Source organism: Pelodiscus sinensis, chromosome 5, assembly GCF_049634645.1.
Source record: "Pelodiscus sinensis isolate JC-2024 chromosome 5, ASM4963464v1, whole genome shotgun sequence".
Classification (NCBI taxonomy): domain Eukaryota; kingdom Metazoa; phylum Chordata; order Testudines; family Trionychidae; genus Pelodiscus; species Pelodiscus sinensis.
This window is the reverse complement of record NC_134715.1, coordinates 129,030,529-129,047,372: the sequence shown is the minus strand read 5'-3', so window position 1 is coordinate 129,047,372 and position 16,844 is coordinate 129,030,529. Positions and strand designations below refer to the sequence as shown.

At 44.6% G+C, this 16,844-nt stretch overlaps 1 protein-coding gene across 1 annotated transcript in view; it reads left to right on the top strand.

Moving 5' to 3' along the window:
• Positions 1-16,844, top strand: part of DDRGK1 (DDRGK domain containing 1) — a 54,982-nt gene that overhangs the window by 35,552 nt on the left and 2,586 nt on the right. The window contains exons 5-8 of the mRNA XM_075931006.1: positions 4,832-4,954; positions 7,423-7,461; positions 13,126-13,182; positions 14,133-14,181. Of these exons, the coding sequence (XP_075787121.1) occupies positions 4,832-4,954; positions 7,423-7,461; positions 13,126-13,182; positions 14,133-14,181 (268 nt within the window). The remainder of the gene's footprint in view (positions 1-4,831; positions 4,955-7,422; positions 7,462-13,125; positions 13,183-14,132; positions 14,182-16,844) is intronic.

Sequence of the window (16,844 nt, the reverse complement as noted above, 5' to 3'; positions counted from 1 at the left end):
TGTTTGCTTTACTGAAAGATATCCCTCTTGCTGCCTTACTTCTCTGTTACCATTCCCGTGAAGCTAATCAATCCTATACAATAGAATGCTTGTGGGGCCATGATTCTCCTGGCATGTTCTGCATGGGATGATTTCTATAGCACAACAGATCTGCACAGCCTTTCACAGGCCTGTTAGAGGCAAACCTCATCTGTGCAGAGCAAATCCAGGTAAAAACAGTAAGTGTTTGAGGGGAAAAACCATTGCAGAACACTCCAGAGCCCTAGCAGAAAGGTTCTGCACAAGGCTGAGACTTTGGAGCTGTTGGAGGAAACTCCCTGAAGTCGCTAGCTCCCTGCCTAGCAAAGAGTTTAGTGTGTCCTCGCGGAGACACAGCAAGAGACCCCGTGTGGGACTGGTGCAACGTGAGCAAGGGTGGATTTTGCCCAGTGTTTAGATGGAGTGTCAAGGGAGTGTAAGTTCATACTGGGGGTTGAGAGACTTGCTTTGAGGTGGAAGGGCTTTTTAATACTTCATAAGAAGGATGGGAAAGGCTGAGAGAAAATTCTTCACATTTTTAGAGAGCCCAGACATTGGGCAATGCTGAGGTGGGAGAAAAGTAAGATGCATCTGCTTCAGAAGGGGGGGAAAAAACACCACCACCACCAGGGCAAGCAGCAACAGTTACTAAACTTCCTTAGTGCTGGGGTTTCCCCACGCTCCCCACCCATCCTTGAAGGGAGGTAGCCGTCTGTTCTCTCCCCTGCACCTTCGCATGAGAGCAATAGATCTGAGATCAGGCTGAAATAAACAACATAACTGTATTTTGTGTGTATGTGTGTCTTTTTTTCCAGAAGTTTAATTTCACTTTCCTCCCACAGACTCCTCAGAACAGTTTCACTGTTAGCCCTCGTGTTCCCTAAATCTTTCGGAGCAAGGCAGGCATCGCTAAAAACAGCCACTAAACTAAGTAGTTAATGACCGATCTTAGAACTATAATGTGGACTACATCTCTAGGCGGGTTGATTCCACTGTGGGCATCTCCCTGTCTAGTCCTGAGTCCGTGCTTTTCACACAGTGGCTGTCGTGCTTAGTGACATGAAAGAAAAATAAAGGTGAGCTGATGAAATAGACAAAACTGCTTTACTCTAGTTTTTTCCCCAAAAAAACCCATCTCTGCTGCATTGTCCCTCAGACGCCTCTCATCTCTCGGCCACTTTGCAGTTTGGATCTGTCCTCAGGTTGGATCCTGGTTGAGTTTATACCATAGAAATGCATGAAGCAGCTGTGCGTGGGGTGGGGTGGGGGTGGTTCTGTTCTGTTGGTCAAAAAAGCTGCTAGAAATCCTGTGTCCCCTGCACTAGGCTAAAACTAGCAAGAAGCATTAAAGCTGGTGGATGCTTACCAAAGGCGCTGCTCAGACCCCCTGTCCCACAGTGCGAGAGACATAGGTCTGAGAAGTAAGGGTAAGTCGGCTTGTAACAAGTGACCAAAAGAAAAAGACTAGGGATCGAGACTGGTGCCCTTTCTCAGTCTCGTGTTCGCATATCCTAGGTGTGGAAATATTGAATACTGAATATTAGAGCACAGCTCTTTAGATGTGGGAGACTGGGTTGGTGGGTCTGCTTGTCAGTCTCTCTTATAAACCGGGAAATGATAACTGACAGCTGTAAATGAGCTAGATGTCTTGATTTTATTTTTTTTCCAGAAAAACATGGAAATTTTGAAAGAATTTTTCAGCTCTTATCACTTCCCTTTGAAGGTGTTGTCAAGTTATTTCTCCTTCAGAATCCTGTATAGCATTTGGGTTACTGGAAGGCCCAAAGTAAGACACACAGTTGAGAAGGACTTTCTCTAGAATCACTGAGACACAATCAAGTTGGCTCAGTTTACAAGTACTCTTGAGAACCCGTCTGTGTGTTCTTTCGGACTCGTGTTGCTAATAATAGATTCTGCTACTAGATCTTAGTTAACCTTTTTGGTGAGGCAGGATCCAGAAGTGAATCCCGCTCGCTCTCGAAAGCTGTACTAAATCTGCAGGAATAAAAAACTTCCAGAACTTTCCCGTTTGACTCTGAATGCACAAAAGGATCAGGTCTGCTAAGAAACTAGATCCTTTTTTTTATTATTATTATTTTTCCAGTCACTTTTTCATCGCAGTTATGCTTTAGGACCACAGTCCCACAAGTGAGTCAGCCTCGGTGTCTGATCCGGCAATGCTGAGGCCTAAAATGAAGTTGTGTGCAGATATAGCCATAGCTTAATGTGATTGTATTATTATTTCCGTCTGAGAACCCCAAGGGAAAACGCATGGAAAGCAGCGCACACACAGAGCTTTGGGCACACAACCCCTGCAATGTCACATTGGGTGTGCCCCTGATTTTTGCTGGGGACCCTAGAGCAAGTCACTTAACATATATGTGCGTCCTGTTAAATGTGTGATGCCTCCAGCACTGGGGTTTTAGGAGATTTAATGACTCTCTGTAGACAGCTTTAAAATGCTTTATAAATATTACTAGCAGATTTACCTGGCATTGCTTGGGTTCTTAAGTCAAAGTTGGGAGGGGCTGTAAAATAAAAGGAAAGTGGACGTTCTTCATTTACATTGTATTTTTTTGAAAAATACAGTATTTTTACGAAGCTAATATTTATTTCCAATGTCTTAAAGTATTGTTAAAATGTGTAATTTTTTAGTAATTGCTTTAAATAAGAATTCCGTCAAGTGTCTTTTTTGTGTGTTTCATCCCTTTCAACTCTTATTTGCTATGTTGTAACAAAAAAGGGCTGTAGTCAATTTGGTTTTCAGTAACGTTTTCTTCTAGTTTTCAAACCTTAAGCATTGATTTTTTTTTTTTTTAAAGCTGTGCCAAAACAGAGCACTGCTCCAAATTTCTCTGCTTCTCTCTTTTCTGTAAGGCTTGTTGAGAGGCAATCCTATTCCAGGTTCACCCTGGGTTTTTTTGGCTCATCAAGCGTTCAGCATTCATTCAGTTATGTCAGTTTTGGGGCCTGTGCTCGTCTTGGTGAGTCTGTCATTTCCGTTTGGTTTTATGAGAGACGATCCCATTCCAGGCACATCCCATTTTCCTGGCGCAACCAGACCCTTACATTAAGGTATAAGACAGGCATGTCAAACGGGCCTCTGGCAGCCTGCATGCAGCCCGATGTGGCCTGCCGCTATATTTTTATAAAAGAATAAAGTGCGGCCCACTAGCCGCTTGGAGCATGTGGCCAAGGGCAGATTACAGCCAGCCGACCGGCCACTCTGCACACGGCACTGCAGTGACTGCACATGGCTGGCCAGCTGCTCTGCACAGGCATCAAACACCTACTCACAGCTGGCCGTTGTGCTCATGCCACCCCAGCACCTGAAGATGAAATGTGTGGCAGCTGCTCTGGAACCCAGGCATTAGGTTGGGGGGGGGAAGGGGGGCTGGGAGTGCCTGGCTCTGGGGGAGGGAGGAGGCATTGGGTTAGAGGAGAGGAGGGGGAGACTCTGAGGGAAGGGGTGGAGATTGGGTTAGAACTGGGGTATGGGAGTGCCTAGCTTTGGGGGGAGAGGTGGAGGATATTTTGTTAACATTTTGTTTATTTTTTCCCAAATAAAATCACAAAATGTATATTAATTTTATATCAATAAATATGTCACATTTTTGCAATTGCATGAATATTATATGTTTATGCAAAATCTCAAATTTACAAAGTATCTGAAATTTTCACAGAAGCCTGTTCTATTTGATTAACCACGGTCTATACTTGTTTTCAGCAAAACAAGTTTTGTATCATAAAAAAAATCAAAAAGTACCTTAAATGTATATTTAAATTAAAAAATATTTGATATGGGCAAATAACAATTTTACACATCAAATTATTGTATTATATTAAAACAAGACCTGAAAAATTATAAAATAATCCTAAAACGTAATCTATAATAATAAATAATTATGACTTTCCGATGTCTTTGGTGGCCCTGAAAACTATCAGTTTTCGTTTGTGTGGCCCTCAGTAGGCTTCGAGTTTAACATGCCTGGCATAAGAAGATGAAGCTGCATGCCAAATTTGGTGGTCCTAGCTCTGACCATTTAGGAAGAGTTCTTGATTGATTGAATAGAGAAACTCTGGACTATATAGTGGATTAGTGACTGTAACTGATTGAACTGCAACAAAATTCATAGCTGTTAGCTAACTAAAGACAACTACTCACAAAAGAATTTAATTTTTCTCTACACACGGCTACCTCTTGTGTTGGGTTTGTAAAACAGGTAGTTAATACAGCTCCCCTTGTATCTTTTATATATAACCAGCTGAGTGGTCTACCATTTAAAAAAAAACACCTTTTAAACCACATAATAGGCCTGACTCTTCTCTCACTTTTTTGACACTAGTGTAACTCCTCTGACTTCAGTAGCTGCTCCTGTTTTTACACTGGTGTAAGAGAGTAGAATCAGGGCCTGTAAGTTGCATCAACCTATGGTTTGGGGGCAGGGACTTCCTGTAGCTTGCACTGCAGAAAAAAATGTGTTCATGCAAATTGAGGAAGCAGTTTGCTATATAAAAGTGTCTTTCTCCCCTTCATCAGATCTTTTCTGAGCCAGGCCAGGAGCATCTAGGCTGTCTAAGACCATGTGCACTAGACAATTACTGTATTAAAAGAATGGCAGAGGCAGAGCAGCTTGTGAAATTAATGATGCGATCAAGGGAGAGTTTAAAGCTTCCCTTTTCAGAAACTCCTTCTGTTCCTGGTCTGTCCTGCCAAATCCGGTTGGCACCTGGATGATAAAAGTAAGCAGGGTCTCCATTAAACTAAACCTGGTTTGGGGAGGAATGAACTGACCCCTTCATTTTTGTGCAGGAAGAGGAAGAAAAGAAAGCAAAAGAAGAAAAGGAGCAGAGGGAGCACGAAGAATACCTGAAGCTGAAGGAGAGTTTTGTAGTTGAAGAGGAGGGTGTTGAAGAAGCAATGACTGAGGAAGAGGTAGGTTGTGCTGTCCCTGCAGGCTATGATTCCCAGCTTCCCGCCCAGCTGTCTGAGTCTGATTAGATTCACCTATTTAAACCTTTCTGATAGCCTCTTATCCCGCCATTGTTTTAAAAATCCAAACGGAAAAAATGCCTCCAAACCATTCTGAATTGAGTCCGGGGTCAGTTGCTTCTGAAAATGGCACTTAGCTGGCATGGGCTGAGTGTACATAAGGATTTTTTTTAATCTTTAAATGGCAGGTGTTGTGCATATAGCAAATACGAGCTTGCAGCATAGCTTGGAGTTCTGTAATCCAAATGTCTTCCGAAGGCTTGAAGCCTTGCAATACAATTACAGAAAGTGCTGCTAGAAGGGCAAATAACAGTGGAAGAGAGCAATTCCAAAGGTGGAGTGATTCCAAATCAGCTGCAACATCTGGTTTTTAAATTGAACTTCAATATTTAAGGGGTTTAATTATCTCTGAATTAAGGGGATAAAACCGAACCAAAGCTGATTTTTAAAGTATTTTATTAAATGGAGCATTAAAATGCCTATGTCTCTGGATGTTTTGGAACTGTACACTTTGCGATGGAACTGACTTGCTAATTTCTTACACTCTGCGTGGGACTGTAATCTGTTATGGCTACCTGCAAGGGTGGCATTTCACATCATGGTGTACAGTACTTTTTTTTTTAATGCTGGAATCTGAAAGACCAGATTCTCATTGATAACCCGTAGAGCCTAATTATTTTGATAGGTTTACATTTTAATTGTTATAAAATTGTTACCTTTTAATTCCATTTCATGGAAATGGAGATCTTGCTCTCCAGAGGTTTACAGCTGAATGCACTGGATTTTAGCATAACTTTAAGTGTCCGAAATTCTTATGCTGAGGACAGTGAGGTGACATTGGTGTAAATCAGAGTAGTATTGGTCTTTTTTTATTTCTCTCTCTCCCTCTGTCTAGCCACCCACTGTAGACACCAGAAGCATTCTTCATCGTGGCTCTAAACTAAGGCCGACTTAAGTCATGCCGAGTTAGTGATTGGGCAGGTAGATTCTCAGTGGTACAAAGCTAGTTTGACCACTAGAGTAATCCTAACTCCTGTCAGTTCCTTTGAAAATCTTTTTACTTTGCCATTGGCATTTCTGAAATTATGAGTAGTAGTGTCTTACTACTAAAAGTGTTTTCAGCAGGTTTTTCCCATCTGTTTGTAAGTTACATGAAGTGTTTAGCAGCTGTGTCCACTACACCACAGATGCTCTTGGGAGATCAATTACAGCAAAAAACAAAACAATCCCACTATCGGCTCCCTTTCAAAAGGTGTATGTAACTTGGTTGCATTGGTTTGCTTGGAGTGGGGTGGAGGGGAGGAATTTTGTGTACAAGATCCCAGACCGGAATGGTTACTGTATGTAAATGGTGGTAGAAGGGGGCTTGACTTGCTTAAGACAGAGGTTGGAACCTTGTTCTCTACTTCAAATGCTTTTTTATAAAGTATATATTACAAATGCTTATTAAACAAAAACATTCCAAGACACACTCATATACAGGGCTTCTGTCACTGCTTGCATGGCTAGAAGGCTGTAGGCTTTCTGCCTTGTGCTTTACAAGGCATCCAGTATCCTCTAGTCACATGCTCTGTTATTGATTAGTAATAATATCCTCAAGCAGGACTATCTGGAGCCAAGCACTTAAATCTGTAGTTAAGTAACTAATCATATAAATGACATATTTTTTTTATAAATGACATAATTTTAATTTTTTTATAGATATTTATATTGTGTCTTTAAAATATGTTGTAATCTGCCTCGAATATTTTAAATAGAGACATGGGGTAAAAATATTGTAAATAAATAAATAATTTCCAGAGGATCCGAGCGCCAGCATCTTCCATTGACTTAAATGCAAATTTTGGGCATGCAGCGCCTTTGATCAAGCAGCTTTTATTTGGATGCTTACAATTAGGCATCCAATTTTTTTAAAAAATTGGCTTCGGTTTCTCTGTGTAGGCTAAACTCTCCCCTTGAATGCATGAGAGTGGTCTTCCGTTGATATCATTCCGCACCCTGCTCTTTACACATCCAGAGAGCAAGATTTCGTCCTCAAAGACTCTAACTTACTGGGAAGATGCTGAAAGTAACTTGGTCCAGCTGTGTACGTGGCACACTGTCTATGACGTAGAGCTAAAGAAAATAGAAACTGGTTATTTCCACTAGTTGGATAGGCTTAAAAATATATATATTTAATTACAAACATCTTGAGCCTTACTCTGATTTCTGATTCATCTGTATAAATCTGTAGATGATATTAACTCCAGATTTACACTAGTGCAACAAATGAGAATCGGTCCTTCTCGGTCTGCGTGTTGTGCCTTTTATGATTTAAGTCTGAAAATCCTTGTTTTCCCATCAATGTGTAGATGCATTTGATTTGATGTCTGTTCATTTGAATTAATAATTGTTTTCCTTGCTATATCCAGTCCCATAGCTTTCTAACGGAATTTCTCAGCTACATTAAGGTAAGCTACCATTCCTCTTTCTTTATATTCAGTGTGTGTTCCTTTTATGTATTTTATTTATTATAAAAATATTTATTGATAGAGAGCTGTGTAAAGGAGGAAAATATCTAGGTGGATTGTTAATAAAACAGATATGCAGGAGATCTATGAAGTAGAATTGCAGTAAAAACGAGAGGCATTTCGTGTCACCTTAAAGACTAACAGACCTATGTGGGCATAAGTTTTTGTGGGTAACCAACACCACTTTGTCAGAGGCAGTGGCTTTTACCCACGAAAGTTTATGCCCAAATAAATCTGTTCGTTTTTAGGGTGCCACAGGACTCCTTGTTGTTTTTTGCAGATACAGACTAACACGACTGCCCCTCTGTGACATAGAACTAAAGTGTCTGTTTTGCTCTAGCAACTCATAAATGAGTGATTAGTTGATTGGCTCGTGGATATTTCAGGTCAAACTCTGGAAAGGTTTACACAGAATTTTTCCTTTCCTGTTTGCTTTGGGATCATGTACTAGATATTCCAGTTTAAGCATTGCGCTTTGGGAGCATGTCACTTCCTGTTAGACGTTATCAATAACTAAATATTTTATTTCGCCTTTGAAAGGCCTTTGTAAAAGTATGGTAGACTTGTCAGCACGTAGGTCTGTTTGGGGTATGTCTGCTTGGCAGTTGAAGGTGTAATTGGAGCACACACATACGCACCACAGTAGCTTGATTTAGTTAGCTCAGGTACCAGTAGCTGTGAAGCCATGGCAGCAGGGGTTAGCTGCTGAGTGCCTAGTGCAGGCCTGGACAGCCCTTGCTGCTGCGGCTTGACGGCTTGTTGTACCATCGTCTGCCAAGGGTCCTGAATTGCACCTTTGGCTTGGCATTGTAGCCAATACTCCTAGTCCTTGTAGTTAAATTCCTACAGTCTCAAAGGAGAGAGTTTGCTGAAGCAGGGGAGCTCAGGCTGTTCTGGGGCTCCCCTTCAGGCCGCTGGCCTGGCCAGTGCCCTGCCCCTGGTCTGCTGGCAGAGTTGCACTCACAGCTGCAGCCCTGCTCAGACTGCCGGGGCTCCCTGCTCCTAGCCAGCAGCAGCTCTGCACCCCCGAACGTGGGGGCTCCCTGCTCTCTGTTTCCCGGCCAGCAGCAGCTTCAGGACCTGTGGGGCTCCCCTCCTGGCTGGCTCCCTGCCCTCATGCCCCTTCCGCTGAAGGCCAAGACGCTGGCAACCTCTGTGGTTAGGGCTTTTTAGTCCAGCAACTTCTGTGGTCCTTCCGCACCATGGATGTTGCTAGACCAGAAAGTCCCAGACCACAGAGGTTCAACCTGTACCTACAGGTTTTTTGGTGTCCAATCCAATGAGGTAGAACGTTGCCAATGGTAGGTGAGAACTCTCCGTACCATACAAGGTTCAGCCCTGAATGTTTTATTTTAAAAATAAATTCACTGGCTCCGTTGCCGTTTAATTTAGTTTCTCCCGCCCCCCACCGCCCAGTGAGTGAGAGTGAGGATTGCTGAAATTGTGTGGTATCTGTTGTACCACGTGCATCATTTTTGATCCTCTTGAAACACAAGCACAGTAAAGGTCACACAAACCTCTAACTTTATTTCCTCTCTAACTCCTCTACCCTTGAGATGCGTGGCAACGTCTTAACCTTTAGAAGGGTGTTGTAGAAAAGGTCACTCATTAGGGTGTCTTTGGGCTTTTAATAAGCATTGGGGTATGTGTGATGCCTTGCACTTTCCAATTAAAATAGAAACCTCTACTGTTACATTTTGACTGCAATACACATTGTGTGTCCAATTTCAGATAGACAATCAGTGCGACTCAGAGACCTGGAAGCTAAGACAGCTTGGCTCAGGTGGCACTAAGTAGGACTTAAGCATGTGCTAAAGGCCCTATTTCGGGTAACTATCCGCATTCAGGAAGGCACTTAAGTGCATGCATTGCTGAATTGGGATGGACAACAAAATCCAGCTCCTTGTTTTCTTACAATATTTAACTTTCTCTGTAGCTTGAAAATAGCCTTGGTTTAGAGAAGACAAAGGCAGCATGCAATCCATCCTAGCTGACTATGTCGTTGCTTTTTTAGAAGGCATGACTTCTCTGCTGAAACGGTGTTAATCTGTCAGTGTCAGTCTGAAACCGTCTTAAAGATCAGCTGATGCCTCAAAAAAAAATGTAACTTAACCTTTCTGTTGGGGAAGCTGTTTTGCCTCTTGTCAGTTTCTGAGTGGAGGCAGCTTGCTTCATATTTTATTCTTAGGGACATTTTACAAGAAATATAGACTCCTTGGTTTTTCTTTTGGGGGGGGAGGGAGATGGGTTGGTGCTGGGATTTCTACAAAGGACAAGAGGGCAAGGCACCCAGATCCCATTGAAATGAAATGGAGATTGAACGTCAAGTTCCCTCCAAGCGCCTTTGGTTATTAAGTTCATTGGCTGCTCCTCTAGTCTCAGGCCTTTCTGATCTTGCGTGCCTGTGTGAAATCAGTACCAAAGGTGTTTCCATTCCCGGCAGCTGATTGTAAGGTGACAAACCGGGGGATCTGGCTTGTGAAAGAGAAGCCATAGAAAAGCTGCTTGGTTTCGACATGGCCCCGGCAGGGCACTTCTCAAGAAGGACTCTGTGGGCTCAGTCAGTAGTTTAAACAACTACCAGTCAATTTGTTCAAAAGCTGCCAGAAGGCGTGGACCCAGGGAGGTAGCCTCACCGTAGAGTGCCGGTCGCTGGCCCAAAAGGCAAAGTGAAACACATTTGCTGGAGATGTTTGAGTGTAAACGACTAACCATTAAGCCTCCTCCCCGGGAGCTGGGCGGCAAGGGGCTGGTGGCCCTGCTCCCGGGCAGGCTTCTCTGCAGGCTCTGCATTATCAAGCTTGCACGGCAGAGTAAGGATGTTAAATTTAGATGAATCAGCTAATTGAATAGTAGATGTAATTTGCATCGGCTATTCGATTCGTTGATAAAGGCGGCCTCCACCTTTGAAATATAGCAAGAGCCCTGCCAGCTCTTGCTGCGTTTGAAAGGCGGGAGCACAGCAGGTGGGGGACGCGAGCAGCCCCCCACTGGCCCAGTGCTCCCCGCTTTTGAAATGTACGAGAGCCCCGGGAGCGATCCAGACTGGTTGAGTCCCGCTGGGGCTCTTGTACATTTCAGAAGCAGGGAGCTCTGGGCCATCGGGGTGCTCCTCGAGTCCCCCGCTGGCCACACTGTCCTGGCAGCGCTTTGCTTTTGAAATGTACAAGAGGCCCTGCTCTTGCTACGTTTCAAAAGTGGAAGCGCCGCCCGTTCCCCACTATGCTCCTGCCCCTTCTCCCCAGGAGACGGTGCTGGGCTCCCCCCAGCACCGGATCCTGCTCCTCTCCGCCCTTGCTGCCTCTCTCTGATAGAGGCAGTGGGGCGGAAGGGGGGAGAGTGACAAGTCAAGTCACTAATTGACTGTCCGATAAGCTTTTGCTTAGCAGATAGTCGACTAGTCGCTTACATCCCTACTGCAGAGCCCACAGTGCGGGAAACCATGTAACCGCCAGCCTCTGCCTAGCACGCTGTTTTTCAGTCCCTAGTATTTCAACCTTGGGCTGTGCCTTGGCACATTGAAACCATTTTCAGTTGGACTCGCTGTTTCCAAAGCCCTGAGCAGCTCCGGAGAGCAACCAATTTTGTTTTTGAAAGGGGCCCGTTACAAAACTGCCAAAGGAGGTTTGGTGGATAAACCCTGAATACACGGCTGCGCACTCCCTTGCTCTGGGAAGTAAGGTCCAGAGCCTGCTCCCGGAGTCACGCAAACCCTCTCGTGGTTCCGGTGGGATTCGTGGTTCCGGTGGGATTCGTTGCTTAAGTAACCGGAGCAGGACTTGGCCCTAACTAACCGTTTCTGGCCCCCGTTCAGCAAAGTACATAAGTAACTGCTGGTCTATTGACATTAATGGAGCTTCAGGAAGTTAAGCACGTGCTTAAATGCTGTGCCATGAATCAGGCTTCAAGCTTTGATGATTGTATTTCTGCCAAAGAGCGTTGATTTCCTGGAATCCTAGCCAGGACACGCAATTAACCTGGAAAGCTTACAGTAAACTCATTCAGTAGTTAGGGCATGGCTGTTCTTAAGGGAAGATTGAAATCCTCTTTTCTCATTTAGTAAAGGGGTGAGTGGGTGCATTGTTTGGCTTGGGGGGGAGGGGTTGTTTTTTCTTTTGCCCCCCCCCCCACCCCCCGCCTCTCCCCTGTCGTTTAAAATGAAGATGTGATGATCCGTCGCAGTTCCCAGCTCTGAGAACTGAATTCCATGGACTGGTTTCAGTGCTGTATCTTCAGTTCATGGTAGTCAGTTCTCTAGCTTGGCTGTATCTAACTTCACAACTAGTAAGTCCGTGGGTTCCCCCTCCCCCACGATAGGGAGCATGACCTACGCACAACCTTTTTTATTTCTCAGATGTCTATACAGGTTAGAGTTGCTGTGACCATAAATAAGTCAAAATGTAAACCTCATTCTGGAAGCGTTGTGTCCCATTCAAATGTCATACTTGCATCTGAAATTGTAGAACTCTGCCCTATACTGCCTACCCAGGGGACTGCAAGGAAGAATCTCCTGGAACTTAGAGACTAATACTTAGCACCTATGTATTCCTTCATATTTCAACTTCCTTACACACATTAACGCACCTTCGCAGAACCATTGCATGAATGAAAGTAAAACCCATTTTACTGATGTGGAAACTGAGTAATGGCGTGGTTGAGTTCCCATTTCACCAGTGCATTGTGTGACTTGAATCTGCTGGGTATCTCCCTAGGATTACACCATTGTAGAGCTAGAATGAAGCAGTGGGAAATCCGATACTGAATGACTTGGCTAAAGACATGCACAGAGTCAGTACCGAAGCCAGATAAGATTCAAGCGTTCCTGACAGAGCACAAGGAATGTTTCTCATTCCTAGAGAAGCTAGATTAGGGGTTAACTTGCGAAAGAAGGTCGTAAAGGCGACAGTGCTAGTGTTAGTAAAAAGCAGACAAACCACTGAAGAACATAAATCCATCTGGAGAGCTGAGCCACTTCGCCTTTAAAAAACAACAAAAAAACCCCTCATTTGCAGCATCCCAAATGGAAGTGAAAAGAAATAGCATTGTACAAACTGGAAGCTTATCCTCACACTGGCAGAGGGATACAGGTTACAAGGACAGTCAGAGGCTTTTTATGAATAGCTGCTCATCAATAGTTCAAAATGTTTCTGCTTATCTTGCCTCTTATTTTAGAGATTGGTTATAACAGATCCCTAGAGACCTATTCAGAGCTTCATCTGCAGGCGGACAAGAACCTCTGATTTCTCCAAAAGTCAAACTGTGATTTAAATGTCTTTCCAGCACTCCAGTCATCTGAAGAAGTGGGCTGTGCCCAGGAAAGCTCATGATACCAGCTACATGTTTTGTTAGTCTTTAAAGTGCTACCAGATTATTTGTTGTTTAAGTTTTTCCTGTTACAGACTAATGCGGCTACCCCTCTGAAACTGATTTAAATAAATCCTTCCACTCCGGTATTTCCCAAGCCGGGGGGTTAGCTAGGAATTGTGAACTTGCATTCTAGTGCCTCTCCCAATAGACACCTTCTGTGCATTTCTGTGACCAAACAGATAAAAAGCTGGTCCCAGTTCTCCATCAGCAGCTTATAACTGTGGTTTGTTTCCATAGAACACAAAGGTGGTTCTGCTGGAAGACCTGGCTTCCCATTTGGGACTAAGAACCCAGGTAAGCGTTAGGAGCCAGAACTAAGAGCCAACGCGGCATGTTTGTGGCAGGACGCTGGGAGGGTGGGCAAACTGGATATTTCCATGAGTGCCTTGGTGCAAATACTTGAGTTTTGACTGAAGTTCAGAAGAAGAGGAATTAATTGGAAGAGCCATCCAGCCAATGAGTCCTGGCCATGAAGGAATGTGCCCAGAATGTCTACCTCTGGCTAGCTGCTAACACTGTAATCCAAGCCTTTCTTTGTGTCCAGATTCACCAGTCTGGGAATGGAAGAGCATGGTCGTTGTGGGATAGAGTGGAAGCTGCTCCAATGAGTAGGGAAATTACAACATTGGCCATGCTGTTCTCATCTGCAGTAAAATATGTTAATTTGTTTGTCCCTAGAGTCATTCCTTGCCAGCACTGTTTATTAAAAACAAGCAACCTCACCCCTGCAAAAACGATCGAATCTTCCAAGGGAAATCATGTCCTTACATTTGTACTTACTGGCCTCTGTTCTACATTCATGTGTCTTCCTCTTCTGCCTTACTTCTGTGTAAGGCAGAAGAGGTGTCACCGTGGTATTACCTCGAGGGCGTATGTTACTTTTTGGGCCAGTGGAGAACACACCAGCTTTTACACAGAACAAATCGATTTTCATTCATGTATTTGGGCCAGATCCTTGCTGGTGTAAAATGGCAGAGTTGCATGGTCTGCATAGATAGGAGGTTTTTCTTGCAAAAGCTGTGGGGAGGGAGCTATTTGCACACACTGGGTTGCAGAGTCTGACCGCATCCTGGCCAAGACAAAACCTTATCCCGATGACAGGCTTATCACTTGCCTCTATAGAGAAATGCTGGTGCGTATGTTCCACCCAAATTCTGCATTTGAGAATAAGATGTGAAGCCCAATCTCTCTGTTTCCAAGCCTCTCTCCTTTTAACCACTTCTTTTTCCCATCCTCCCCAACAGGATGCCATTAATAGGGTACAAGACCTGATGGCGGACGGCACTCTAACAGGTGACTGGGTTTGGCGCGTTTTTAGGGTATTAAGAGATGCTGCAGAAGTACGCAGGACCCCTCAGCCAGTTAGTTAGCACACGCTTTCTGTTTCGTTTGTACCGTAATCCCAGAGGACGCCTCCTCGACGTGATCAGTAGACCTGCTCATGACCCCAATGCCGGCTTTGAAACTTGGTCATGTAAAGGGGGCTGCCACCCTGGAGCGGTGTTGTAGCATGTTTGTACCTGGCCGTGGGTGGAGGCACAGCCATAACCAAGTGCACGCGGGACGAAATTCACCCCCCTAGGCAGAGAGTCTGTGTCTAGGTCTGTGTGTCACTTGAGTCCTGCTGAATCAGTTGAGCCCATTGCTGGGCTGTGCAGCTCTGACGCTCACTCTGAGCGCTAAATTATCTTTGCCAGTCTGAGCTGAACCATGGGTGGGTTTTCAGGCAGTTTGCAAACACGTTTGTAAAAAGCAGAACACTTGAGCATAAGAACGGCCACGTTGGGCCAGACCAAAGGTCCATCTAGTCCAGTATCCTCTCTTGCTACAGTGGTCAATGCCAGGTGCCCGAGAGGGAACGGAACAGAGGATCAAGTGATCCATCCCCTATTGCCATTCCGAGCTTCTGACAGACTAGGGACAACATTCCTACCCATTCTGGCTCATAGCCATTGATGGACCTATCCTCTATGAATTTATCTAGTTCTTTTTTTGAACCCTGCTATAGTCTCAGACTTCACAATATCTTCTGGCAAGGAGTTCCACAGGTTAACTCTGTGTTGCATGAAGAGATACAGTAAAACCTGTTATCAGGCACACTCGGGGATTAGGGCGTTCCGGTTATCTAAAAATTCCGGCTATCTGAGGGTCCTGTCAACCTAGGAGAAACCAATAATAGTAAAACTCATGTTCTTAATATTGGTAGTTTTGTAGTGTGAAGCACTATTTTGAGTTAAAGAAGATTAGTACTTCTTAAATAAAAAACTGTTAAGCCAATCATGGTAAACCAAGCCAGGCTTGTGTGCCTGAAGATGTGACAGTATTGTGGCTGGGGGCAATGCCGGTTAACAACGTTTTCTGGTTAACAGAGTGCCGGATAACAAAGGTTTCACTGTACATCCTTTTATTTGTTTTAAACCGGCTGCCTATTCATTTTGTTTGGTGCCTCCTAGTTCTTGTGTTATAGGAAGGAGTAAATAATTTTATTTACTTTCTCCACACCAGTCATGTTTTGATGCATGTCTATCATATCCCCTTGGTCATCTCTTCCATGCTGAAAAGTCCCAGTCTTTCTAACCCTCTCCTCATATGATAACCTGGATCCTAGAAAAGGGACCATCACAAGACAGTAGACCTGGAGGACTGTGTACGAGCTGTCCTCAGTGCACTTGTTGCAGCTGTAGTGACCTTGAGAACTGGAAGTGGTAGTTGTGGATCTTATGCCTGCTCTTAGTCATGTGCCCGACAGGAAATTGCATGTATGGCTTTCTGCTGCTAAGGCAGGGGAAGCAGATAGGAGCGAGGTTGGTCAGGAAAGGTCGTGGGTGGGGACTCTCCACACCTGTCAGTAGGAGGCTAAGAGGGAAACAGCAGCAGAGAGCAGGAGCTGATGTAAAGAGAGCCTCTGCATGGGGCCCGGGAAGCCCTGGAGACGAGCGCTAGACAAGACTGCGACGGCTGCTTTGACACTTTTTTTTTCCACATGTTAATAAAGAAAAGCCCTAAGCAAAATAAAACCATTTAATCATACAGCTGTTTAGATTAGGATTTCCCCTTCCTCAGATGACTAGAGTAGCCTACAAACTCTGCTGGGACGCTGCCAGTCTGAAAACTCATCCGTTTGTCAAAATGAAATTAAAATAGTTTGTAGTTCTACAAGGGCCCATTAGGACTTCAGCTCCCGTTTGTCCTCCTATCCCTATTTTTTTTCGTTGCTGTCCCCTGAATAGATGCAAGTTTGGTACCTACAGGTGGTGGTCTTTCCTGCCCTCATTTGGCAAGAGGAGGAAGGTATTGCCTGCATTCAAGGGAAAAGGTTCGAGCTAGGTTCTCTGAAGAGGGTTTGCTACAGGGGGCTAGATAACCTAGTGGCTATTGCACTTCCTTGCAGTGTTGGCAACCTGGGCTGCAGTTGTATATTGTAATATGATAGTAACACATGGATACTAGCAGTGTGCCACTTTGATTTTATTGATACGTGGTGTTCTATTGCCTTGCAGTCCAACAGAGGCCATGATTTGTATTTGCCGAGCCCTGGGTGTGGGCCACAACCCCCTTGTACTAGGTGCTGCATGTACACAGTAACGAAGCATTCACAAGCACGGTATAAAACGGGAGCAGGCAGGTGGGGAACGGGTGTGAGGCAGAAATGAAAGCTACTGATCCACTCCGGACATCTAAATAAACAAGACCAGGGCCATCCTTAGGATTGATGGGGTCCTGGCCACCCCCTTCCATCGTGACTCCCATGTGATGTGTTCCTGGTTCTCCCCATCCCCTCCCCATGGCACGTTAACTGGTGCCAGTGCGGCACACCAGCTGCCTGGGAGAGTCCGGCAGGGAGGGAGTTAAGTGCCTGGCTGCTGCAAAGGCTCCCACTCAGCTCACAGCTGATCACACAGACACTGTCTCTCTCTCTCTCTCTCTCTCTCTCTCTCTCTCTCTCTCTCTCTCCT